General features: G+C 50.5%; 1 protein-coding gene across 2 annotated transcripts in view; it reads left to right on the forward strand.

Annotated features, from left to right (window-relative positions):
* LOC311312396 (A disintegrin and metalloproteinase with thrombospondin motifs 2-like) overlaps nucleotides 1-27,500 on the forward strand; it is a gene marked incomplete at its 5' end in the record, with an annotated part of 50,592 nt that overhangs the window by 9,858 nt on the left and 13,234 nt on the right. For both annotated transcript variants that reach the window (XM_084442335.1, XM_084442336.1), the window contains 10 exons: nucleotides 1-128; nucleotides 11,790-12,022; nucleotides 12,104-12,187; nucleotides 12,637-12,793; nucleotides 13,404-13,509; nucleotides 14,153-14,296; nucleotides 14,567-14,699; nucleotides 23,595-23,708; nucleotides 26,648-26,793; nucleotides 26,921-27,096. The exon at nucleotides 1-128 is cut by the window's left edge and continues 44 nt beyond it. In XM_084442335.1, coding sequence (XP_084298461.1) covers nucleotides 1-128; nucleotides 11,790-12,022; nucleotides 12,104-12,187; nucleotides 12,637-12,793; nucleotides 13,404-13,509; nucleotides 14,153-14,296; nucleotides 14,567-14,699; nucleotides 23,595-23,708; nucleotides 26,648-26,793; nucleotides 26,921-27,096 — 1,421 coding nt within the window. The remainder of the gene's footprint in view (nucleotides 129-11,789; nucleotides 12,023-12,103; nucleotides 12,188-12,636; nucleotides 12,794-13,403; nucleotides 13,510-14,152; nucleotides 14,297-14,566; nucleotides 14,700-23,594; nucleotides 23,709-26,647; nucleotides 26,794-26,920; nucleotides 27,097-27,500) is intronic.

Consider the following 27,500-nt stretch of genomic DNA (forward strand, 5'->3'; position numbering starts at 1 on the left):
CCTGGAGCGAGGGGGCGTGGCCGAGGAGGAGGAGGAGGAGGGCGGGGCCGGGCGACATCACGTCGTGTACCGCTCCTCTGCCGTTAGGAGGCCACCAGTCAATCAAACCGCAGACTTCTACCCCCGCGGTGAGACACACGCTCCTCACACACCTGCCTCCTGTGTGCGTGCGTGTGTGTGTGTGTGTGTGTGTGAGAGAGAGAGAGAGAGAGAGACATTCCTTCCAAGGCTATCAGCTGGTTCTTCAGAGGAAGCCCTCCTAGGTGTGGGAGGTAGTGGAAGCAGGGCTTTGTTGGACCTGTTTTGACCCGGTTCTGTGTCTGTCACCCTCCCAGGTGTCGGATCAGACACCGGTGGTCCTCTCACTCCTGCGTCTGCAGATCACACCCAAATACTATTTGCAAATATTGTCAAATACCTTGGGCACACTTGATTTATGAGACCTGAATTATTTTCAGTGAATTTCCGTGTTTTGGACCCAGGTGTGGTTCAGATTGGCCCAGGTGTGGTTCAGATGGACCCAGGTGTGGTTCAGATGGACCCAGGTGTGGTTCAGATGGACCCAGGTGTGGGTCAGACACAGAACCTCTGTCTCTCTCTGGGACTGTGGTCAGTGTTTGGTTTGGGTTTCTGTGAGCCCTCATTTGGTATCTGAACATGCTTACACACACACACACACACACACACACACACACACATACACACACACGCACGCAATCTTCCATGTCTCTACAGAGTGTATCAGTAGACTGCATGGGTCTCAGTGTGTGTGGATGTGTATGCATGGACAGTCAGTCTCAGCGGGTGTGTGGATGTGTGTGTGTGGTCAGTCAGTCTCAGCGCACGCGCGTGTGTGTGTGTGTGGTCGGTCAGTCTCAGCGGGTGTGTGTGTGTGGATGTGTGTGTGTGGTCGGTCAGTCAGGATTCTCTCAGCTCAGCTGTAGTTCACTGACCTGCGCTTGTGAAACAGAGCAGACGGGACTCTGACCCACACAGACGCCTGGGGTTGAGGGCTGAGGCTGAGGCTGAGGCTGGGGCTGGGGTTGGGGTTGAGGGCTGGGGCTGAGGCTAGGGCTGGGGCTGGGGCTGGGGTTGGGGTTGAGGGCTAGGGTTGGGGTTGAGGGCTAGGGTTGGGCCTGGGGCTGGGGCTGGGGCTGGGGCTGGGGTTGGGGTTGGGGTTGGGGTTGGGGTTGGGGTTGGGGTTGAGGTTGGGGATGGGGCTTGGGTTGGGGTTGGGGCTGAGGCTGGGGTTGGGGGTGAGGCTGGAGCTGAGGCTCATGTATGATAGAGTTAGGGCAATGATATGTGTTCAAACTGTAGTCACGCTCCAACTATGTGCCCCCCATAACGCATAACCCCTCCCCCCCCCCCTCTCCCCCCACATAACCTCATGAGCTCCCTAGAGTTCATCTGACGGGGGGGGGGGGGGGGGGGGGGTTAGGAGAGGAGAGAGAGGGGGGGGGATGGAGAGACAGAGAGAGAGAGGGGGTAGGAGAAGAGAGAGAGACAGGACGATGGAGAGAGAGACAGGACGATGGAGAGACAGAGAGAGAGAGAGGCAGGACGATGGAGAGACAGAGAGAGGGGGGGGGGTTGGACAGTGAATTGAGGAGGTGAGTATTACGAAGGGAGTCACATGTCTGTTTAATTTCAGCTGAGTTCAGTCTGAGGATGTGAAGGATGGAGGGAGAGAGAGGGGGGGGGAGAGAGAGGGAGAGAGAGGAGGGAGAGAAGGAGAGGAGTGAGAGAGCGAGAGGAGGGAGAGTGAAAGGGAGTGAGAGAGAGGGAGAGGAGGGTGAGTGAGAGGGAATGAGAGAGGGAGAGAGAGAGGGTATGATAGAGGGAGAGAGAGAGGGTATGAGAGAGGGAGAGAGAGAGGGAGGTTTTAGGTTGCATCTCAGTCACTTCTCATATATGTTCTTTCTCCTCTTCTCACTGAAAGACAGATAGCTAAACATGTTGACGTTTTCTAGGAGACCTGCCAACACACTCATAACAGCAGTTTCATACACGCACACACACACACACACACACACACACACACACACACACACACACATACACGCACCCACGGGTGCACACACACACATACACGCACCCACACGCCCACACACATACACACACACACACACACTTCTGATGGCAATCTGAAGGAGAAACTGCTGTGAACCAGTAGGGTCTTGGGGTCTCTGCATATGAGGTCAATTCCTGCTGTGAACAATGAGCAAAGAAACGTAATACCCAGAATAGAGGGGCAAGCTCCTAAAACAAAGTCTGAGGGGAAAAATATTTTGGGTATTTCCCCAGAGGACTGACAGCAGGCTGGAGTCTGGAGGAAGAGAGGCTAGAGGCTGGGAGACAAGGCAAGGACAGAGGCTGCAGGGACAGAAGCTAGGGGACAGACTGTAGGGACAGAGGCTAGGGGAGAGAGGCTAGGGGATAGAGGCTAGGGGAGAGACTGTAGGGAAAGAGGCTAGGGGAGGGAGGCTGGGAGGAGAGAGACTGAGAGGAGAGAGACTGGAGATAGGCAGATAGAGAGAGACTTGGGGCTGAGGAGTGGAGAGGGGGAGTGGAGGAGAGGAGGAGAGAGGGGGGGTGGAGGAGAGGGGGAGTGGAAGAGAGGAGAGGAGAGGGGGAGTGGGGGAGAGGAGTGGAAAGGTGGAGTGTAGGAGAGGGGGAGTGGATGAGAGGAGGAGAGGGGGAGTGGAGGAGAGGAGGAGAGGGGGAGTGGATGAGAGGAGGAAAGAAGGGGAGTGGAGGAGAGGGGGAGTGGAGGAGAGGAGTGGCGAGGAGAGGGGAGTGGAGGAGAGCAGTGGAGAGGGGCAGAGGGGGAGTGGAAGAGTAGAGAGGGTAGAGGAGTGGAGAGGGGGAGAGGAGGAGTGGAGACGAGAGGGGGAGAGGCGGAGAGGAGAGGAGGAGTGGAAGAGTAGAGAGGGTAGAGGAGTGGAGGGGGGGAGGGGGAGTGGAAGAGTAGAGAGGGGGAGAGGAGTGGAGGGGGGGAGAGGAGTGGAGGGGGGGAGAGGAGGAGTGGAAGAGTAGAGAGGGGGAGAGGAGGAGTGGAGTTTAGGTCGTCCGTTGCGGCCAAGAAGACAAGCAGCAGCAGCCGCAGCAGCCAAGTGCTACGTGGCAGACTGACTAGAGGATTAGCCAACACTGTTACTCTGAGACAGGGAGAGAGAGAGAGAGAGAGAGAGAGAGGGAGAGAGAGAGAGAGAGAGAGAGGGAGAGAGAGAGAGGGAGGGAGGGAGGGAGGGAGAGAGAGAGGGAGAGAGAGAGAGGCTGGGTTAGATTGATTTGTTAGACTGGTGCTAGAGACAGACATTATGGGAGTTAAAAAGACAAAGATAAATACAGAGAGAGAGAGAGAGAGAGAGAGAGAGAGAGAGAGATTTGAGGAAGATACATAGATGTACTTAAAGTTTCAAACGTGTAATCATGTCAACCCCCCACCCACCCACTACTACTAAAAGCCAAAACACAGTGTGTCTCCGAGATAAGAACATTCCTGAGGCCGTGCTGACGGCCGAGAGGAGCGTGGAGGAAGGTTGTCTCTCTCTCCCAGAGGAAGGTTGTCTCTCTCTCCCAGAGGAAGGTTGTCTCTCTCTCCCAGAGGAAGGTCGTCTATCTCTCCCAGAGGAAGGTTGTCTCTCTCTCCCAGCTAAATAACACTCGCATTTTCTCCGTCTCCTTGCAAAGCTGGCAGCTATTTCAGATCAAAGTGAATTATTGTCCGCATACAGAACATATCTAACATCCCCAACATTTGCTTTGCCATATTGAGCAACTATCACCCCCAGCATTGGATATAATCTGCACACCAGAGAGACTCTCTGACCTGCTATCGAAGAAACAACACACTAGACTGAGTAGCTACTGTAAGTTAAGATGAGTCACCCGTTTGCAGACAATAACTATGTAAAGGTAAATATCAAGCAGGACAACATACCTTCCTGGGTGGACAGAGACACAGAAGCTACTACAAAGCAGAAAATCAACAACATCGTCACCAAGATAGGAAAATTCCTCCAGCAAACACTTTTTTTTCTTCTTTTTTTGTTACACTGTATTAAAGCCCCGAGGAGAGATGGTCTTCTCTTCTATGTTCTTCCATGGGCGGAGTCTGGCTCAGGGCCAGAGAGCATGCCCGCTGACCCTGGATGTTATGACATGTGCGAGCTTTGGGGTTAAGTGCCTTGTTCAAGGGTGACTGATGGGAACTCAGACAGCAGTCCTCCAGACACAAGTTCCCACCTTGCCGAGTGGCCGGGACTCAAACCAGCAACCTTTTGGTCCCTGGTCTGATGCTGTAATCGCTCTCTACCGCCCAAGTGTGATCTGCAGCCGGTCGCTGGGTGAGAGGTTGTTTTTGGTCGCGTGTGTTGATTCGTTTGTTGGTTCGTTCATTGGTTTGTTCGTTGATTTGTTGGCTGGTTCTTTCGTTGGTTCGTTCCTTGGTTAATTTGTTGGTTCGTTGGTTCGTTCATGTGTTCTTTAGCAGGGTTAAGCAAAAACTACTAGACCGATTTTCACAAAACTCTGTGGAGGGGTGTAAAAAGAGACCAGCCAACTTAGAACCCATACAATTTTGGATCCGAATCACTGGGTGGATCCACAAATGAAAACAAAACTTGCCCATTCACTTTCACTTTTGGATTTAGGCTCAGGTCTTTGTCAATGCTGCTTCCGTTGATTGCTCAATCACAGTGCCTTCGGTGGTGTAGCATACAGTAGGACCTTGGGTACTGGAGTCGCCGGTTCAAATCCTGACTGGATTTTTTTTTTTTTTAATAATAATAATATTTTTTTGCCTACCTGTATCAATCATAGTCTACTGCATCAACCATAGTCTACCTTTATCAGTTATATCCGACCTGTAGGTGATGTACTCTATGTTCATGATTTGCCGCAGTGTTGGTACAATAGGTGATGTTCTGCTTCTCTCTGTAGTACTTTGAGATTTGTTTTCAAAATCTATTATTAATATTATTATTGGTGTTGTTATTATTGCTGTTATTATTATCATTGTTATTTTCATGGCGAGGGGTCAGGGTCAGGGGAGAGAGAGAACTTTAATCTTGTTCACCATGAGGACAAAGGTTGTGTGTGTGTGTGTTTACAGTATCTGTGTTTATATATTTTTGTGTGGTTGGGGGGCTGTGATTGTGTGTGTTTATTTATGTGTTTCTGTGTGTCTGAGTAGATGATTGTGTGTGTGTGTGAGTGTGTGTGTGTGCGTGTGTGTGTGTGTGTGTGTCTCCGACTCTCTCTGTTTCTCCTCACACATGTTTTTCATTCAAAGTTATCCCCTGGAATAACAACATTCCGCTGTGTGTCCTCTGACTAATGACTCCTGGCTGGTTAGAGTGTTTTTGACAAGCACTTAAGTCGACACTGTGCTCCAACTCCACTACATCTCTCCCTTTCACCCTTTCTCCATCTCTCTCTTTCTCCCTGTCTCCCTCTTTCCATCCCTCTTTCTCCCTCTATCCACCTCTCTCTTTTTCTCTCTCTATATATCCCTCTCTGAATTCAATTCAATGAATTCAGAGAGTAACTGCTGATCATACAGTAGGTCTATCTACCAATCAGCGTTAGCGGTACAGTAGCTGGCTACATGGCAGCTGGGTGGGGGCAGCATCCCGGTCCAGGGAGCTTAACGCATCATGTTTTAGTGCAGCGGCCCCCTGGGGCCCAGGGTTGGCGTCCTGGTCTCTCCAGATCCCAGTATGGCCGATCCCAGAGGGAGGGGCCTATTGGGCCGCCGTTCCCTGAGCGGGGTTCGTTTAATCTCAGCACGAAAGCCTGGCGTGGGAATTACGATGGTGAGCGGAGAGAGTCGAGGGGTGGAGTCTCTCCTTCGCGCCGCTGGCCGGCGGGGCTGCACAACCAATCCTCAACAGTTACAGTAGTAGGCCTAAGGGGTAACTGAACACTATCAGGCCTAAGGGGTAACTGAACACTATCAGGCCTAGGGGGTAACTGAACACTATCAGGCCTAGGGGGTAACTGAACACTATAAGGCCTAGGGGGTAACTGAACACTTTCGGGGTCACTTGGCTACCAAATTGGTTGAAAACTGGATAAAATCTCAAAATACATTCATAAAAAATAAAAAATAAAGCTTTAGGGTACGTGTCCACCGGCAAGCTAAATGTAGCTAAACAGCGCCAAGCTTACAGCTTCTTAGAGCACACTAGAGCTGGGGTTTAGAGCTGGGCCAGGCTACTGATGTTTTACACCTACGCAACGAGTGTCGTGTTTTTGCAGACTGCAGATTAGCTAGCCAGGTTAAGATAGCTAGCTAATGTTAGCTAGTGCTAACGTTTGCTGTCTCTGCAGTTTTGCCAAAAACCGACCGCTGTCGTCATCAGAACAGCCTTTTACAGCCTGCGCTCTAGCCCAAAAAGCCTAGAGCTCATGGCGCTGTAGCGCCAAAAAGCGCTTGGAACACAGCTCTCATCCTTATAGCGCCCTAGAGCTCATTACTGATTGTAAACTGCGAGAGAAATTATAAGATAGCTATGAAATGTTTCGAGATTATATAGCCGTGAAATAGAGATTATTTTATGCATGTACAGAGCAGTTTTGACATTATTCAAAAGGGACCCAAGCCTTATTTGATCAACTGAAAAAATGATTCTGCAATTAACTTGAACAAAATCTAGCCTCAGAAACATACAGTTGAAGAGCCCTGGTCTAGGGTTTAGGGTCTAGGAGGGCAAAGGGGATAGGGTATAGGGTTCATGAGAGAAGGGGGATATGGGATAAAGCCTATGAGAGAAGGATCTAGGGTTCAGGAGGTATAGCTAGGGGTCACAGTGTAAAGGGTAGTTGTTAAGGGTTAGAGGTCATGTCTAGGCTCTAGGGGGCTAGCATTTGGAGGCTAGGCCCAGTCCTACAGGGTATCGGATGGAGAACTGGAGGTTGTTCTAGGGCCTAGGTTCTATGTTTTAGGTTCTAGGGAAGCAAGAGACGTTGAGTGATAGCTGAGGAGGGTGGCTAAGTTTATGAAACACAGATATATATACACACACACACACATGCACGCACACATATACACGTACACATGCTGTACACATACACACATATACACACGCACCCATACTGTACACATACACACACACACACACACACACATACACACACACACACACACACACACACACACACACACACACACACACACACTGAAACATCTGGAGCGGATTTGCTGCAGAGCTGAGGAGAGTGGAGAGGAGGAGGGAAAGAATGACCTCATCCTCCCCAGACTGACCCAACCAGGAAAAACACCACTAATAACACAGCATAGTCCTGGGGTCCCCCTGTCTCTCTCTGTCACACACACACACACACACGCGCATACACACACACACACACACACACACACACACACACACACTCTCTCTCTCTGCCTCTCTACTTTTGTGTGATCATCACCATCATCATCATCATCATCTTTATCACAATCACCATCAACATCTTCATTATCCTGGTCATCAGTGTAGCTGGTCTGGGACATGTGACCTGTCTTTGTGTTCATCTATTAATAGCCGTAGAGGCTGTACCCTTGGAATATGATGAGCTGGCGCTTCATCAGCTGACACTCTGATACCTCCTGCATACTCTAGCAGGGGGATTTTGCGTGTGTGTGTGTGTGTGTGTGTGTGCGTGCGTGTGCGTGTGTGCTTGCTGAGGTCAGTCTAATGGTCTGGAACAGAGTCAAGGGTGTGAGATGAGGTGTGTGTGTGTGTGTGTGGGGGGGGGGGGTCACTGTGTTGCTTCACTACTCAGGTAGCCATGGTTTCCAGGTTTGATCTGTCAGACCAGTCTGCGAGGGATGCCAGATATGTCTCGGAACCTGTGTATGTGGTCATGTTCCCACACCAGTGTGGCAGGGTTGCCAGGTTTGTCCATCCTTGCCAGGTCTGTATATAATACAGGCATCCAGGTTACAGGTATATACAGGAACCCAGGTTACAGGTATATACAGCCACCCAGGTTACAGGTATATACAGCCACCCAGGTTACAGGTATATACAGCCACCCAGGTTACAGGTATATACAGCCACCCACGTTAGCCAGTTTATCCTCATCCTGATACCAGGACTTCCACCTGAGTGTAAGGTGAGGCAGTCTTAGCTGGGGCTGTCCTGTACCCTGATGCCCTCACTATGAGGTTTTTCACACTGCATATTCTTAGCCTAGCACTATCCTTAGCCCTGGGCTAAGAGTTAGCCTGGGGACTATTTGCTTTGCAGTTGTGATTTCCAGTCTAAGCGGATAGTGATCCCCCTGTCAGAAAACAGGCTTACCCATAAACCTACGATGTGATGCGGCAAGAACTTCCTCTGGAATAGGCTACTTTGTAAACGTGGTATGTCTCATGTTTTATTCATGTTTATAATTCGTAGCGACTGGCGAGACTAGGCTGCTTGATTCGGCCTTTGTGTTACAGGATACCAGCGGGCTCTAGGACCGGAAACCAAGCGAATAGAAACCAGGCTCTCCCCCGAGGAGTGACGCAAGGTTACATAGCTAAGAGTTGAGCCTGGGTTAGTTTAGCCCCTTTTCACACACACATTGTTAACCCAGGGTTTACCTAAGCCCAACCAGCTATACGATTCACACTGTAGTTCTACTAGCCCTGGGTTAAATGTCCGTTGGAACACGTAACTAATGTTTACATTCGAATGGCGTGTGACTAGACTACTCATTACCGTTTTTCTCAATTGTTTAAACACTGAAATTTATTTCAGTTTCTTCTCTTTTCTGAAAGAAATCCTTATTTCCTCAAAACTCTACACTCAAATCACGTAACACACACAAAATGTAAAGCCCAACATTTCCTGCAAAATTACACAGCCTTAAAAACCATTTTAAAATGTGTTCAAATGACACACACAGCAATCTGAATATGAGTAGACATTTCTAAGCGCTAATTGAACACTGATGTGCTGAATGGAAAACATTACTAGTCTGAATGGAATCAGGAGAATTATACCTTTACATGTGTTACACTTTCTGCTGTTGTATTGTGTAAAATATTGCTGTATAATGTTTTTATACTCAATATAAATCAACACACAAATGTACAGTTACACACAAATGTACAGGCTACCAGATACTGTAGCCTATGCATCACAGCAAACACAATTGGATGTGCAAACATGATTTGCACAGAACACACAATAGAACAGAGCACACAATAGAAAATAGGCCCGTAGAGTAAAAAATAAAATGAAATGAAATAACAATAACTGGGCTACATCCTGTCTTCAGTTCCTCCTTCAGTCTCTCCCATCACGCCGTAGTTCAGTCAACTCTCAGTTCTGCAAAATATACAAATACAGTAAAATACTCAAAATACCATGCAGTAACAATACTGTAGATTGCTGTGTTGTCAAAGTAAGAATACAGTTCCCAAGGCGAGTAGATTTCTTACCTATTCTAATTTCTGAAAGTCCAAATGATGGATGCAACTGAGAAGTGGCTCAAGATGGCTTGAACCCTTCTTACTCCTCCTCCTCCTCTTCCTCCTCCTCCTCTTCTCTCTCTCCTCTGCCTCTCTTCAATGTTTCCATCCATGGCTCTCAAACCAGGAGCTCCTCTTTGGCCCTTTTACAGTAGGCCTATTGCTAAAGCTCTGATTGCAAATTGCACAACAGGCTTGGTAAGGTAAATGTAGCCATTTGAATGGCAATGTATTCCAGGTGAACACAAATTGGGTGTGCCGTTTTAACAAAAGGGTGATTTAAAATTCAAATCTGAGTGTAAAGCAGGAAACGTGTGTAGTTCAGCAGAATTGTTGTGTCTTATGTTCCAGTGTTAGTGTTTAAACGACTGAGAAAAACTGTATGAACAAACAGCAACATTCCTTTGTTCTGAGTCTGAACGGACTTTTCCGACCGCGGGTGGAAACATCGCTGTTTCCACCCTCGACCAATCCAATCTTTTTAAATCTAATGGACGTATTACTGTCGTTTTAATTAGCTATGATGTTGCCGTTAGTAGTGTAGCCTAGTTACAACGATTTCAGTTGCCATAGAGCCTACTGTAATGACGTGATGAAGAAGTTGTGTGATTGGACAAAAGCGTGATGCAAAGTCCATTGTTTACTTTGCGCCGTTTCACACTTGCAGCTTTTAGCCCCTGCTTAGTTGGGATAACCCCGCAAACTCAGGGCTAACCCTGCTCCGGAGCAGGGCCAGGGACTAGGCTAAAATCAGGGTTAGCCCACTTTGGAATGATGGTGCCAGTGTAACAGCTCCCTTAGCCTGGAGCTAACAGTTCCCTTAGCCTGGGGCTAACAATTCCCCTAGCCTGGCGCTAACAGCTCTCTTAGCCTGGAGCTAACAGCTCCCTTAGCCTGGGGCTAAGCACAGTGTGAAAAGCCCTTATCTAACCCTAGCCATCTTATTCTCTGCGCTACGATCGTTGTTGGTGCCGAGAATATTGTCGTCGTCATTCGTCAGCAACAATCCGATCGTAGCGCAGAGAATGTGAGCCGGAGAATAGCCAGTCTGCGCGCTGGCCTGTGCGCATGCGTGCTGGAGCAAGTGGGGAAAGGCGTGTAAAGATCATATTACAGAGGCTAAAGACCCCGTATTTGAAAACCACTACAATGCCTCGCGTTGAGGAATCTCAACTGTCGATTCATCCAATCTGATTGATGAAAACAACCGTTTAGCGGCCGAAAATAGATTTTGAGAAACTGCATTCTCGTTGTCCCGTCCACCGTCATTACATGGATATACTGGCTCGCGCTGGATTTTAAATTTCTTCTACAGGCCTCCGAACTACACCAAAGTGATCTCGGTGAGTCAAACTTCTTATAATATGTCGTAAATAAGGTCCAGGTTGTCAAAAACGAGCATTGCCCTTTAACCATCTGGCGCTAACCCTAACCATCTGGCCCTAACTCTAGCCATCTGGCCCTAGCCAAGCCAAAGTCAAAGTCAAGTTTTTTCATTAGCTCCTAGATTGCGCACACACTGAGCAATGAAGAGAGGTAAAAACGTGCAATGTATCGCTAAATGCAAGATAGAAAATACAAGAGAGTAAGAGTGCAATATATAGCTAAATACAAGATACGAATGTGTGTGTTTGTGTAACTGACTGTGTGTGTAGGTGTGTGTGTGTACTGCTGCTGCTAGTCTGTAGAGGTGGACAGGACTGTGGTCAGTCTTAGGTAATTCACCCCAGCTCACACCAACCTCAGTGTGCTGGTGTAATATCTGCATCCACTGAGATGCTGTAGGCTCATGATCTATCTATCTATCTATCTATCTATCTATCTATCTATCTATCTATCTATCTATCTATCTATCTATCCATCTATCCATCTATCCATCTATCCATCCATCCATCCATCCATCCATACATACATACATACATACATACATACATACATACATACCTCCATACCTGCACATGCAATGGTAAATATTTAAGCCCCTGGTAATTTAATTGTCACATACATTAGGATCATTTATATGAGACTCGCTCGCCTTCTCTTTCTCCTCCCTCTCTCCCCCTCTTCCCTTTCTCACTCTTCTCTCTCTCCCCATTCTCTCTCTACCTCCCTTTCTCCCCCATCTCTCTCCTCCCCACCTCCTCTCTCTCTCCCTCATGTCTCCCTCTATCTCAATTTCAGTTTAAACAAGAAATATTTCCTCTCTCTCTTTCTCTCTTTCTTTCTCTCCGTCTCTCTCATTCTTTCTTTCTTTCTTGTTTTTTTCTCTCTCTCGTTCTCTTTCTCTGTCTGTCTGTCTCTCTCTTTCTCTCTAAAGGGTCCCTCCTGGGTGGTCTCAGGGACCTGGAGGCTTTGTCCAGAGGGCTGCAGCAGAGCCTGACCCAGAACCAGAACCAGAGCCAGACCAGGTCCAGGTCCGGCCGGACCCGGCGGATGGTGGAGGAGCAGGAGCTGTTCAACATCGAGGTTCTGCTGGGGGTGGACTACTCTGTGGTCCAGTTCCACGGAAAGGAACACATCCAGAAGTACCTGCTCACTCTCATGAACATAGTAGGTGACACACACACACACACTTGTACACACACACACAAACACGCTGAAGCCCTACAATATATGTGTGTGTGTCCCCAGGTGAATGAGATTTACCAGGACCGTACTCTGGGAGCTAATATCAACGTTGTCCTGGTGAGGATCATCATGCTGTGCTATGCCAAGGTGATGGAGAGGTCATGCACACACACACACACACACACACACACACACATACACACACACACACACACACACACACACACACACACACACACACACATACACAGTTAAGTGACACAGTGTGACAGTTACTGCAAGAGCTCCCCCTACGGGACACCAGAGATAGTTTCACAGAGTAACAGCTCTATTCCGCTAACAACCACAGACACGCCAGCATGTTCTAATTCTGACTGATTCTGATCCTAATTCTGATGTTGTTCATGGAGGATTGAGTTAATCAGTAGGAGCTGGCAGTAGGAGTTTGAAGCACTCTAACCCAAACCCGAACCCTCCTGTAACCCAAACACCAGCCTCAGAGCACCCTCCCTGTGGTCTAATGCTAGATGACTGGGTTCCCATGCAGAGGGTTGCTAGCTGGGTCCTCTCCCGTGACCTGGTTGTGTGTTGTGTAGTCCATGTCCATGATCGAGCTGGGGAACCCGTCCCAGAGCCTGGAGAACGTGTGCCGCTGGGCCTTCCTGCAGCAGAAGCAGGACCGCGACGACGCGGAGCACCACGACCACGCCATCTTCCTCACCCGGCTGGAGTTCGGGCCCTCTGGCATGCAGGGTACTGGACACGCAACGCACATGCTACTAACACGCTACTACAACATGATACTGACTGTGTGCACATACAGTACTGGACATGATGGGGATGACTGAGGGTACTGAACCAATTCACCTGCCTGTCTGTTTACTTGTCTGTCTGTTTGTCTGTCTGTCTGTTTACCTGTCTGTCTGTTAACCTGTCTGTCTGTTTACCTGCCTGTCTCTTTACCTGTCTGTCTGTCTGTCTGTCTGTCTGTCTGTCTGTCTGTCTGTTTACCTGTCTGTCTGTCTGTCTGTTACCCTGTCTGTCTGTTTACCTGCCTGTCTCTTTACCTGTCTGTCTGTCTGTCTGTTTATCTGCCTGTCTCTTTACCTGTCTGTCTGTCTGTCTGCCTGTCTGTTAACCTGTCTGTCTGTCTGTTAACCTGTCTGCCTGTCTGTTAACCTGTCTGTCTGTCTGTTAACCTGTCTGTCTGTCTGTCTGCCTGTCTGTTAACCTGTCTGCCTGTCTGTTAACCTGTCTGTCTGTCTGTTGACCTGTCTGTCTGTCTGTCTGTTTGTTAACCTGTCTGTTAACCTGTCTGTCTGTCTGTCTGTCTGTCTGTCTGTCTGTCTGTCTGTCTGTCTAGGTTACGCCCCGGTCACAGGCATGTGCCACCCGGTGAGGAGCTGCACCCTGAACCACGAGGACGGCTTCTCCTCTGCCTTCGTGGTCGCCCACGAGACCGGACATGTGTGAGACACACTTATAGACACCATGTCAGCACACACACACACACACACACACACACACACACACACACACACACACAGACACACATACACACACACACACACATACACACACACATACAGCGCACACACACACACACACACACACACACAGTGCACCCCCCCCCACACACACACACATACAGCGCACACCCACACACACCCACACACACAGCACACACCTGCCTACACACACGACACACGCCTGCCGGCACACAACACCTGTGTGTACACTTGACACACCTGGCAACACATCTATACACACTTGAGCATGCAGTGTGAATCTGAATCTGTGAGTCTGAATATGTGAGTCTGAATCTGTGAGTCTGAATCTGTGAGTCTGAATATGTGAGTCTGAATCTGTGAGTAAGTCTGAATCTGTGAGTCTGAATCTGTGAGTCTGAATCTGTGAGTCTGAATAGGTGAGTCTGAAGCCAGAGTAGAGTGCAGTAGACTGAAGCAGAGTGCTGAGGATGGGAACGAGGGTTAGGGTTAGGGGGCGCTCTGAGGAGAGCAGGTGTGTTGTGATGTGTTGTGTTGTGTTGTGTAGTGGAAGGCAGCGCTGCAGAGTGCCCTGTGCTGTGCTGTGTTGTGTTGTGTTGTGTAGGCTGGGCATGGAGCACGACGGCCAGGGGAACGACTGCGGGGACGAGGTGCCGATGGGCAGCATCATGGCTCCGCTGGTGCAGGCCTCCTTCCACCGCTTCCACTGGTCAAGCTGCAGTCACGAGGAGCTCGGAAAATACCTCAAGTAGGTTGTGACCCCTGAACCCTTCCCACCTGACCCCCTCACCTGACCTCTTCACCTGACCCCTTACCTTCACCTGACCCCTCACCTCACCTGACCTCCCTGTAGACTGTAGCCACAATGTTCTCAACTGCTACCTGAATAAAGCCCCTCCCCCCCGACCCCGTGACCTCTGCCTCCTGTGGCTGGGCATGACGACATCGACGATGTGCTCCTCTCCACTTGTGTTGTGATTGGATGACTGTCAGCTCTTCTCTCACCTCCCCACTGCAGCTCCTACGACTGTCTCCGTGACGACCCGTTCGACCACGACTGGCCGGCTCAGCCGCAGCTGCCCGGCCTGCAGTACACCATGGACGACCAGTGCCGCTTCGACTTCGGCGCCGGATACAGCATGTGCTCGGCGGTGAGTGCTCCGGTAGACCGCCACGCCGCTCCCAGGCCCCCGAGAATCATGGGACGTCTTGGGCTCCTCGTCTTGTCAGGAGTAAAGAGGGTTCTACAGCTGTTAGAACTGGAACTGTCAAGAGAGAAGAAGGTTCTAGAACTGTCATGTTCTAGAACTTCGACTGTGTGCTTTACTCTCTTGTTCACCTGTCCCTTCAGCTGCACTGTAGCTGTCTCAGTAAAGCAGGTAAGGGTCCTCCTTACAGGGCTCCCTACATTAGGGCGGCTGTAGCTCAGTTGGTAGAGCGGGTCGTTCAGTGATCGAAGGGTCAGTGGTTCGAATCCCAGCTCCGACTGTCCACATGTCGAAGTGTCCTTGAGCAAGACACCTAACCCCAAATTGCTCCCAAAGAGCAGGTTAGCACCTTGCATGGCAGCTACCGTGAATGTGTGTGTGAATAGGTGAATGAGAGGCCACTGTAAAGCGCTTTGAGTGCCGCTAAGGTGGAAAAGCGCTATATAAGTGCAGTCCATTTACCATTACCATTAGCTTCCCTAAAGGACCTGCAGCTGACCTTCAGTGTTCCCTACATACGAGATGTTCACTGGTCTCCACTGACCATGAAGTGGTGAATCTGTCTGTTGACCCATCAGACTGTCTGTCAGTCTGGCCAGTTAGCTGAGGTGGACTGTAGCTGTCTGTCTATCTGTCTGTCCGTCTGTCTGGTCAGTTAGCTGAGGTGGACTGTTAACTGTCTGTCTGCCTGTCTGTCTTTCTGTCTGGTCAATTAGCTGAGGTGGATTGTAGCTGTCTGTCTGTCGCTGTCTCCTGGCTCCTTCAGTTGGAACTCTGTCAGGCACAGAAGCTCAGTTATATATTTTTCTGTATTCATGGAATGTTTATGTCTGGTGTCTGTTAATGTGTTTCACAGACCTGTCTAGCTTCCATTTCTCACCTTCTCTCTCTCTCTCTCTCTCTCTCTCTCTCTCTCTTTCTCCCTCTCTCCCCCTCTCCTTCTTTCCTGTATTCCTCTCTATTCTATTCAATTTCACCATCCTCTCTGTGTGCACGGTACCTGATGTGTGTGTGTGTATGTGTGTGTGCGTGTGCGTGCAGAGCCAGTGTGTGTGTGTGTTTGTGTAGTATTGTGTTGTGGCAGCCCAGGGGACAGGGAAGACCACAGAACACCCAAACGGCAGCAGCACACAGCGGCCTGGGGAGTTTACAGTCTGCAGTATGCCAGGCGTCGGCTCTTTAATAAACTTCACTTCAACTTTAAAAAGAAAAAAAGAAAAAGAAAGGTTCAAAACATCAATCCAGCAGCCTCTCCCTCTCCCCCCAATTTTAGATTTTATTAAACAAAAAAACTACCAACAAATTATGACAAAACTATGACATTGATGGCTATAGAGGCTGTCTTGGTTCGTAAAGAAATATTGGAAGTTCCAGGTCCCCACTCCAGTTTCATCACATGCCATCTCTAACACTAGTTGTAGCCAGCTATTAGCTATTGGCTAATGTTTAGCTATCTAAACCTTTTATACCATTATATCGATGGTTACGTATTGTAACCCTAGTTCTATGAGTGGAGCGGAGCCCCACAGGGCTAGCTCCTATTGGCTAGCGAAACCCAGCTAGCTACATTGACTGAAGAAAAAAACATACACGCACCTGTGTCCAACCAAGTCCGGTGCACCACTGTATAACACATCTGCTCCTAACCGAAATTTTCAGCGAGCAGACTGCGGGGTCAGCAAGTCTGTTCCCTGTGGGGCTCCGCTCCACTCATAGAACTAGGGTTACAATACGTAACCATCGTTCTATTTCGTGGAGCTCCGCCCCACAGGGCTAGCTCCTATTGGCATAAGCGGAGCTACACGACCGCACCATACACTCTTGCTGGCCCCAGTAAGGGAAAAACCAGTCAGGACAAAAGCCAGGGCTCCAAGGCGAGACCATACTAACAGTTGATCCGACCCAAGCACTGGCCCCACCCCGCCACACTCAGTCTATCACAGCCGAGGGCAAGGAGAGGTACGTGGGGCGAGAGCTGGACCAAAGCGGTTACTCCGTAACAAGCCCGTCCCAGCCTCACTCATAAACAGGAGCGGAACGTCACTAGACGGGCCTGCTCCTACCTTAGCTGAACCGGTGAGACCCGCGTGAGTCATGTCTGCTTTTCCTAGCAGGAAAAGACCCCGCGGCTCGAACCGGTTCTCCAGTAGCGGCGAGACCTGCCGTGGTCCATTCTGACTCTTTCACAGAAGACCCGGCGACTCGAGCCGAACACCTACATGAAACATCCTGTCTAACGCTGGCTCGCACCGGCGGCTGTGTTTAGCACAGATGACGCCACAGAGACAGAGGACATGGATAAAAGGTAATAACGGACAAAAGGAGACGGGGACGACCAAGTCGCCGCCGCACAGATGTCCTCCACTGACACACCATTGAACAGGGCAACTGACGTGGCCACACCCCTTGTGGAGTGTGCCCGAACAGTACCAGGCAGAGGACGACCCGCAGACACGTAAGACTGGGCGATGCCCTCACAGATCCAATGGGAGAGACGCTGTTTCGACAACGGAGAACCCACCTTCCCTGGGCCGTGGCAAACCAACAACTGGGGGGTGGTGCGGACCGCAGCCGTGCGCTGGACGTAACACGTCAACGCACGCACAGGACACAACAAATGCAGGCGGGCCTCTTCCTCGCTCGCATGAGGTGGAGGATAGAAGGCTCCCAGCTCCAAATCCTGTGCTCTATAGGCGCCCCGGACCACCTTCGGAACGAAAGATGGATCCGTGCGCAACACAGCTTTGCTCCCATCACCCGTGATGAGAAAAACTGTCAACGCCCTCAGATCACTGACCCGCTTGCCCGACGTCAGAGCAAGGAGCAGCGCGGTCTTAATCGATAGCCACTTGAGAGACATCCGCTCCATTGGTTCGAACGGCGCTTCACATAGCGCATCCAGAACCAAGAGCAAATCCCAAGGCGGCGCCGCAGCCTTACGCACAGGGCGAAGACGGCGCGTGCCGGCCAGGAAGCGTTTAACCAGGGGATGCCCGAAAACTGTAGTTTTGGCGAACCCCTCATGGCATGCGGAAATAGCACACGCATACACCTTGATAGTGGATGCCGCCAAACCGCCACCATGATCCATCAGGTGCTGAAGGAATTCAAAAATCGCCTCAACCGAGCATGACTCGGGAGCGAAGTCCCTTTCCTCACACCAACACGCAAAAGCAGCCCATTTGCCAGAGTAAACCAAGGCAGTGGAAGCTGCGCGCGCGCTCTGAATTGTACAGATCACGGCCGGAGAGAGTCCCCTATCAGACAATCTCCGCCGTTCAAGAGCCAGGCCACCAGCGGCCGTCCCAAGACCGGAGGTGCGCAAATTGAGCCCTCCGCCTGGGACAGAGCGTTCGGCCAATGAGGGATGTGCCACGGTTCTACAGTAGTCATGGCCATCACTTCTGCATACCATCTCGCCCAGTGGCGGTCCGGCGCTATCAGTATTACCGATGCACCCTCTGACCGCACCCTGGCCAACAATGGTAAAATTAGCCCCATCGGCGGGAAAGCATACAGCAGCGCCCCTGGCCAGGGGGCATGCGCGAACGCATCCACGCCCAGCGGAGGCTGGTCCTGCTGTTTCAGAGAGAACCAGAGGGGACACTTCGCGTTCTCTCTCGAAGCAAAGAGATCCACCCCTGCTCTGCCGAACCGGGTCCAGAGCTGAGCCACTTTCTGAGGATGTAGGCTCTACTCGTCCGGGTGAGGCCCGCCCCGAGACATCAGGTCCGCCCCGACGTTCAGACGGCCGGCAATGTGCCGCGCTGTCAGCGACCGGAGATTGACATGAGCCCATCGCCACAGCGTTACCGCCAGACGGTGAAGCGCTGGCGAGCGAACTCCCCCTTGTCGGTTGATGTAAGCTTCTGTGGTCTGGTTGTCTGACCGCACCAGCACATCGCGCCCCTGTACCAGGTGTACAAAGTGGTGCAATGCCAGTAGCACCGTCTCCAACTCCAGGAGGTTGATGTGGCGCCGTTCTCCGACGGCCCACAAACCACCTACGGCCTGGGACAGACATGTACCACCCCAGCCGCTTAGAGACGCGTCTGTGAAGACAGCGACGTGAGCCGACACCCTGCCTATTGGAACACCGTGCGCTATCACGCGCCGGTCCCTCCAATAGTCGAGGTCTGCTGACAACGACCCCGGCATCCACACAAGGCGCCGTCTGTGCCTCACAGGGTCCAGACGAAGCCGCGCGAACCATCTCTGCACGCACCTCATGTGAAGTAGGCCCAGTGACACTACCACATGGGCGGCTGCCATGAGACCCAGAAGGCGCATGATCGACAGAACCGCGATCTTTCGAGAAGGACGGCAAACGCTGAGACTCTTCTCCAGTGTTTCCCTCCTTGAATCAGATAGCCGTGCTCTCATGGCGCTCGTGTCCAGATTGATACCTAGGTAAACAATCTGACGGGCCGGCCACAGAGCACTCTTCTCCCAGTTGACTGCAAACCCCAGGTCGGTGAGATGCCTCACCACCGTGGCGGTATGCATCAGAGCCAACAAAGGTGACGGAGCCAGTACCAGCAGGTCGTCCAGGTACGCCAGGATCCTGATGCCCTGCCGGCGTAGTGGCCTCAACGCCGCCTCCACACAATTGGAGAAGGTTCTGGGGGCGAGCGCATATCCAAACGGGATTCTGGTATATTCGTACGCCACACCCAGGTAGGCGAAACGCAAAAACTTCCGATGCCGATGAGCTATCGGTATGTGGAAGTAAGCGTCCTTGAGGTCTATGCTGGTGCAAAAATCGCCGGGAAGGAATGCCTCCAGCATTTGTCGCACCGTAAGCATATGGAACTTCAGATTCGCCACCGTTTTGTTGAAAAGGCGGAGGTCCAAAATCGGCCTCACGCCCCCCGTCTTCTTTGGCACGAGGAAGTAGCGGGAATAAAATCCCTCGTCCTTCTGGTCTGACGGGACCACAGTTACCGCTCCCTTCGCCATCAGTTCTGCAATCTCTGCTGACAGAGCGGCAGCCTGAGCGGGACGCGGTATCACTGTCTCCACTACGCCCGTGAAGGGCGGTGGGGGGCAACAAAACTGAATGAGATACCCTTCCCGTAGAACACGCTGCAACCAGCTGTCCAGAAGACATCTCTCCTGCCAGACTGTGAAGCGGTTGGAAAGAGGTCGTGCCGGAGATCGCGGGAACAGATCGAGGAACCTGCCCTATTTTTAATTTGGCCCTGACCGCCACCGGACAGCTGAGAAACTCTGCTGTCCTGGCCCAAGGCGGGCCACCCTCGAAAGGGAGATGAAAAATCCCCATTGGGAGTTCCATGTCCCTGAACAGCGCGAGAATGAATGGCATTCCTGTCAAGAAGCACTTCATTCACAAAAAGAGGAAGTGAGTCGACACCGTCCGCATTGCTAACAAGCCGCCGTTGCTCATCCCATTGAGAGAAAACGGCGGAGTGTTGCAATGCGGGAAGCCCCACCTTCTCATTTGCATGATCTGTCAAGGTGCCGTCTTTCGCAGACCGACTAGACGGGACATGAGAGGCGGGCAGTGATTTCGCGCCAACATCACACAAAGCGGCTAGGCGAAAACCATGCGACTGGTGCACGTTGGGAGATGAAGTGTGGATATCAGACACCATAGGCCTGCTCCTTTTAGCTAAAGGCCGAGCGTTGGTATCACACACACTGACGGAGCGACGCCTCGGCTGCTCATGAAAATAGCTAGCCGAGGCAGTAAACATGGAAGTATTCTCACTGACCGGTGAGCGTGAAAACTCTCTACCTGTCGAACACACAGGGAGAGGCTCAAACGCTCGGCCCGAATGAACGAACGCCGTCTGGGGGTCTAGCGCATCTTTTTCGCCGCTAAACCCCGCCAGCGGTCGGTCCCGAGAAAACTCCGAACAGGGCAGTACAGCCATAGCACTTGGCCTGGGCGCACACATCCCCTCTGTTAAAAACCCAAACGGTCTGTTTAGAACAGGGGCGGCGAGACCTGCCGTGGTCAAATCTGACTTTCTCACAGAGGACCCGGCGGCTCTAGCCGAATATATTACATTCGCTGAACTGGCGAGAGCTGCGCACGTCTCGTCTGCTCTCTTTGCAGGAAAAGACTCCGCGGCTCGAGCCGGTCTTCCAGCTGCGGCGAGACCTGCCGTGGTCAATTCTGACTCTTTCACAGAAGCCGAGAACATTACAGTAGCTGAAACAGGAGGAGATGCGGACTGCACATTACAACCAGCTTGATAACGTTGCATCGTGTTTGCTTTATTCCTGAACAGGGAAACTTGCTCACCGCCGCTCTTAACAGAGCGTGGTGTGGGCACAACACAGTCACGCATCTCCACGCACCGTCAATAGGTGCGCCTCTTCCTACCCCAAGCCGGAGGCGGAGCGGTGGGCGCGCTTGAAGACGTCGGTCCGGTCCCGGCACCCTGGGCGGGGTTGGCAGGGGGAGGTCGCGGGGGAGGAGCCGCGTGCGCAGTCCAGGAGCCCGGGCGAGCCGGTCCAGGGGCCGTAGCGGGGCGGGACCCCGTGGCAGGTTGTTTAGCCTTGTGTGTTCGCCGGCGCTTGCTCCCAGTCGCGGCAGCATCAGCCGGAGCACGCGGACGTGCCGGCACACTGCGCTCCCCCGGAGCAGCGAGGTGGCAAGTGAGGAGGAGCCGGTCCTGCTCCTGGCTGCGACACTGCTCCAGGATGTTAGACACAGCCGCCCCAAACAACCCCTCCCTACTGACCGGTGAGTTGAGGAGGACACCCTTGTTTTCCTCGCGCAGACGAGTCAGGGAGAGCCATAGGTGGCGCTGCTGCACCACCGACGTGGCCATCACTCCACCCAGACAGGAGGCGGAGATTCTCACAAGCTGAGCAACGGCTCCGGTGGCTTCGGCCATCTCCGCTCTCCTGTCTTCATCCATAGAGGGGGGGGGTTTGCTCCGTAGCTAGCTGGCCGATGTAAATGGCCAGCATAGCAATGGAGGAGGAGGCAGCCACGGCCTGCGCGGCCAGAGAAAAACTTTTGTCGGCCAAGGACAGGGTTGTCTTGTCCTTGACGTCCGGCATGAGAGGCTTCCTGGCCGAGCCCCAGGCGGAGGAACCAGGCACCAGGACCGCTGCAATGTCGGGTTCCAGAGGAGGAGAGCCGATAGCTGCTACGTCAGTCCAGCCGGTTACCCTCGTAGCTCTGCTGAACTGGCGAAGCGGACCTCTGATGGCCAACGGCCGCTCCCATTCAGCCTCGACGAACGCCTCCAGGTCAGGCATAGCCGGCAGGAGACGAGGAGCAGGCTGAGAGGGACGCCCGTAGCAGACGGAGCTCCACAGTGGAACGGAGATACCGAGGTGATGCGCGGATCTCTCCAGCAGCCGGGGCAGGTCGCGATCGAAGGAACCCTGCCCCGGGAAGGAGGCGCCACTAGCCGTAGTGGCTTTTGACGCAGATTGACCCTCGTCTGCCTCGGAGAGCTCTTCCTCATCATCCGTAGGCGCGAGGGAGGTAATCGGGGCCGCCGGTTGTTGCGGGGGAGCGCCGATGTCCTCGCCGACCAGCTGGACCAGACCTTCAGTCTCCAGCGGCGGCGGAACGAAGAAATGCGCCCGGAGCATCCTCTCCATGGGGTCCAGGAGGGCGCAGATCTCGCAGGCGGGGGACGGAGCCAGACCCGCTTTGGCGTGCTGCGGCCCCAGACAGCGGAAGCAGAGGTGGTGTCCCACGTCGCTGTAGCGGGAGCCGCAGACACAGAAACGATCCGGCGGATCAATCGGCGCCGGTAAGGGGTCATCTGAGGACGCCGCCAGCTCCGCTTGGGTCCGCTGAGTAGACATTCTTATCTTCTTTCAGTATCAATGCGAGCTGAAAATTTCGAAGGAGCAGATGTGCGGGCGTAGCCCGCTTATACAGTGGTGCACCGGACTTGGTTGGACACAGGTGCGTGTATGTTTTTTTCTTCAGTCAATGTAGCTAGCTGGGTTTCGCTAGCCAATAGGAGCTAGCCCTGTGGGGCGGAGCTCCACGAAATAGAACAGCTTATCATGCAGAAACACAGCTAATGTTAGCTAAAGACTCTAGTACCTAGCCTAGTTGCTGGGAGTGCATCGGTAACAAAGCAAAACAGCTAGCTTACGTAAGTTATAATTGCGAGCATAGTCAAAAATACTAGGAGAATTTAATTGAAATCAAACGCCCAATTCTCGATCTTCTGGCCTGGGTTTTAACTGTCTCTGGTGGGGACCTGGCTGATTGCTGATCCAGGGCAGGTGGGGACAATCCGCTCAGGTCCCAGGTGCAGTCATTCAGCTTCTCAACACAAAGCCCAGGGTGTTCTGGGAGCTGTAGTGCTGTGGCTGGGGTCCGTTTTGTTGGGGTGCGGTAGCCCCGGGTTGCCACAGTGTGTATATGTCTGTGTATCGTGACGGTCAACAAATGTGGTAATGGTCAAGAAATATGGTAGGCTATGTCCCTTTGAGAGTTTGTGTTTGGGTCGCATGCGTGGGTGAGAACAAAGTCACTGCTCCACGCTTGGGGCTAAAGTTTCAGCTGGTTGAGAGATCGCCTACCAACAAGGACTGCTATTGAAGTTTCCATATCTTTCTTTCGTTTTATTATTCTAACAGTGATGCTTAGCAGTGTTGACACCTGCATCATGTATGCATTGAATAGCAGCCATGAGACCAGGCTTATGGTCGATGTGGAGAGTTCATCAAATAAATATATTTTGTGAAAACCCAGTATTGGCTCTCCCACTCTGCTTGTGCTCCAACATCATGGTAGCACACAAAAGAAGTGTTACAATGTGTGTGCGTGCGTGCGTGTGTGTGCACGTGCAGCAGCCTGTTAGAGCCAATGTATCTGTGTTTCTGTAGTACAGCACCTACGACCCATGTAAGCAGCTGTGGTGCAGTCACCCAGAAAACCCCTTCTTCTGCAAGACCAAGAAGGGACCGCCCATCGACGGCACCAAGTGTGCTCCTGGCAAGGTAGGACAGGATAGCCTTACTTTCATCTCTCTCCTTCTCTCTCCTCTCTCTCCACGTATGTTTGTTTTAAAGGACAGGTTCGGAATTCAGCATTATAAGCCATGTCTTAAGGTTATTTACAATCGATATCAAAGTTTCGTCAAACGGTGCACTCTCGGGATATAGCCCGTCACCGCTAACACACTGAATGGATCCATAGTGCAAACGTAGGGTTAAAGCGGGATTCCCGGGTCCCGGCCCACCCATGAACAGCGGGAAAACGGGAATTGCGCAATGACCAGTTAATAGTGGATTAGTGAATTAAGCAATAAACCACTCAAGGCCATGTGTTATAGTGATATTATAACAGCTAGGGGGCGTTGTTAGGCACGACGTGAAGCGGAGTGCCTAAAACCCCCCTAGCTGTTATAAAATCATTATAACACACGGCCTCGAGTGGTTTATTGCTTTTATACAACGGTTACTACATCTATTAGTGTAAAATAAACACACAGCACTGTAAAATATTACGATTTATTCAAAACGAAGCATCATTCCCTCAATTCCGCCGAGCAAAATAGTTCCCCTAACAAAAGGGTTGCCAAGCAACAACAACAACTACAATGCATTTGGATCAAATGGGAGGTGCATTCATACTGAAAATGGAATGATATGCGGTCCCAGGTGTGTGTTACAAAGTATTTTAACACGGCTTCCAGCCAATCAGAATCAAGAACCAGAACTAACCGTTGTATAATAGTTAGTTAATACTACTGTTGTGTTCTGTATTATAATGAATATGGTGGTGTTATTCCCCCAGCCGCCAGTAGAGGTCCTGATATAAAACTACAGAGATGTGAAGTTCCGGTGTGCGCCTAGACTACCAGCTGCACCATGGCTATGATGCTCTGCACAATATAGATAAAGGACTGATGTTATAAAGTTACTACCGACTCCTGCGTGTTCATTACATGTAAGCCTGGACACTACAACTACACTAGTTAATACTATACTTGTTAATACTGTACTAGTTAATACTACAGTAGTTAATACTGTACTAGTTAATACTATACAAGTTAATATGACACTAGTTAATACTAGACTAGCTAATACTATACTAGTTAATACTGCTCTAGTTAATACTATACTAGTTAATGCTAAACTAGTTAATACTACACTAGTTAATACTATGCTAGTTAATCCTACACTAGTTAATACTACACTAGTTAATACTATACTAGTTTATACTATACTACAGTAGTTAATACTACACTAGTTAAAGATCAATGAGATAACTTTTTTATAGTTCAATATTCACTTTACTTGCTTTTAGTTTATGAATTGGCCTTAGCAAGACCCCCAAAATTGTTTTTGTGGCAAGAGACCTTGTGACTTTATTATTTTAGGTGTACTGGCTAGTACACTGGCAGGAAATCTTGTGGTGGGAGCGGAAGTGACATATTTTGCATCACAATATCAGGAAGACAACAAACACTTCACCCCGCAAATTTATCTACATGCACATAAAAGAAAGAAGACCGTTATTTACCTGCACTGAAGCCATTCCTCCAGAAAGTCCATTGAAGTAGCTACAATCTTCTAATCCAGTCTGCTCCAGGCATGTTTGTTATCATTTATTTTTTCCCATCATTACAGCGAGTGAGTGGGGAATTGTGGGAAGTGTGGTTCTTAAAACGCAGTGCCGATTTTATCACGACCAGAGGAGCCGCCAAAATGCCGAGATATCTCATGTAGCTTTAATACTATACTAGTTGACACTACACTAGTTAATACTATACTAGTTAATACTACACTAGTAAATACTATACTAGTTAATTCTACACTAGTTAATACTAGACTAGTTAATATTACACTAGTTAATACTATACTAGTTAATACTATACTAGTTGACACTAAACTAGTTAATACTATACTAGTTAATACTATACTAGTTGACACTACACTAGTTAATACTATACTAGTTAATACTACACTAGTAAATACTATACTAGTTAATACTACACTAGTTAATACTATACTTGTTGATACTATACTAGTTAATACTATAGTAGTTAATACTATACTAGTTAATACTAGGGCTGTCTTCGACCAGAAAATCCATTGCCATGGGTTTAAATTATTATTTTAACAGATGAGTTGCATGATATTACTGTATGCCAGATTAAATTGAGGCATATATGAATAGCTGAACAGCGCAGTGGCTTCATAGCCTATAGCCTAACTTCCTAGGCTACTAGGCTTACTGTAGGCCTACTTTCTCAAATAAATAATAAAATCTGTGCAAACTAAAATGAGTAAATAAACAAATTAAACATGTATCAGTATCAGTGCTCTCCAGTCTCATCTGGTTAGGCCTGTTATTTCTGTTATAGCTTCGCTCTGTAAGAGAGAAATTAACCTCTGTTCTTAAAAGGTTGAATTTGAAACATGAAGCCTCCATTCAGGCCACCGTCTATTATTTACATTATTAGTGCGAGTATTTTGAGTGAATATTATAAGTGAGTATTATGAGTGAATATTATAAGTGAGTGTTATGAGTGAATATTATAAGTGAGTATTATGAGTGAATATTATAAGTGAGTATTATGAGTGAATATTATAAGTGAGTATTTTGAGTGAATATTATAAGTGAGTATTATGAGTGAATATTATAAGTGAGTATTTTGAGTGAATATTATAAGTGAGTACTCTCCCCCTCTCCTCCTCTACCTCTCTCCCTTCTCCTCCTCCCTCTCTTCCTCTCCTCTCCCTCTCCTCCTCTCCCTCTCCCCCTCTCCCCCTCTCCCCCTCCCTCTCCTCCTCCCCCTCTCTCCCCCTCCCCCCTCTCTCTCTCTCTCTCTCTCCTCCTCTCCCTCTCCCCCTCTACTCCTCCCATTCTCCCCCCCCCCCCCCCCCTCTCTCTCTCTCTCTCTCTCCCCCTCTCCCTCTCCTCTTCCCAGCACTGTTTTAAGGGGTACTGTATCAAGCTCAGTCCTGAGATCCTGAGGCAGGATGGGAGTTGGGGTTCCTGGTCCAAGTTTGGCTCCTGCTCGCGCACCTGTGGAGGGGGCATACGCTTCCGCACGCGCCAGTGTGACGGCCCAGCGTGAGTACACAACAACAACAACAACAACACCCAGACCAATCAGTCTAGATAGGCGTGGCCTTCTCTCTGTGCAAGCTGAAGGGGAGGAGGAAGGACGAGTCTCTGTCCGCTGTCTGTCATACCCCAGGCCGGCCAATGGGGGGCGCACCTGCTTCGGGAACAGCTACGAGTTTGAGCTGTGCAGCATGGAGGAGTGCTCCAAGGCCTTCGCTGACTTCCGGGAGGACCAGTGTAGGATGTGGGACCCCTACTTTGAACACAAGGGGAGCAAGCACCACTGGCTGCCCTACGAACACCCGGACTGTGAGTCTGCCGCATGCACGCACACACACGCACGCACACACACGCACACACGCACACACATACACAAGCGCACTCCAAGGCTGGGTATGTGTGTGTGTGTGTGTGTGTGCGTGTGTGTGCGTGTGTGTGTGTGTGAGTGTGCGTGTGTGTGAACAGGTATGTGGGTCAGTTGAGAGAGTCTGTGCTGTGGGACCAGGGACAATCACATCACTGCTAAGAGGATTCATCACCATGACGACCTGCCATAAAACTCTTACTCTCTTACATAAGAGTGTGGAAAGGAGGGCGAGGAGTGAGGGAGGGAGGGGGAGGAGCGTGCGCGTGTGTGTGTGTGTGTGTGTGTGTGTGTCAGAGGAGAGTTTGCATGATGGCAGGTGGGATTCTCATCAGTCAGGAGCTTCCTC

Source organism: Borostomias antarcticus (genome assembly GCF_949987555.1).
Source record: "Borostomias antarcticus genome assembly, chromosome: 1".
In the NCBI taxonomy this organism is placed as follows: domain Eukaryota; kingdom Metazoa; phylum Chordata; class Actinopteri; order Stomiiformes; family Stomiidae; genus Borostomias; species Borostomias antarcticus.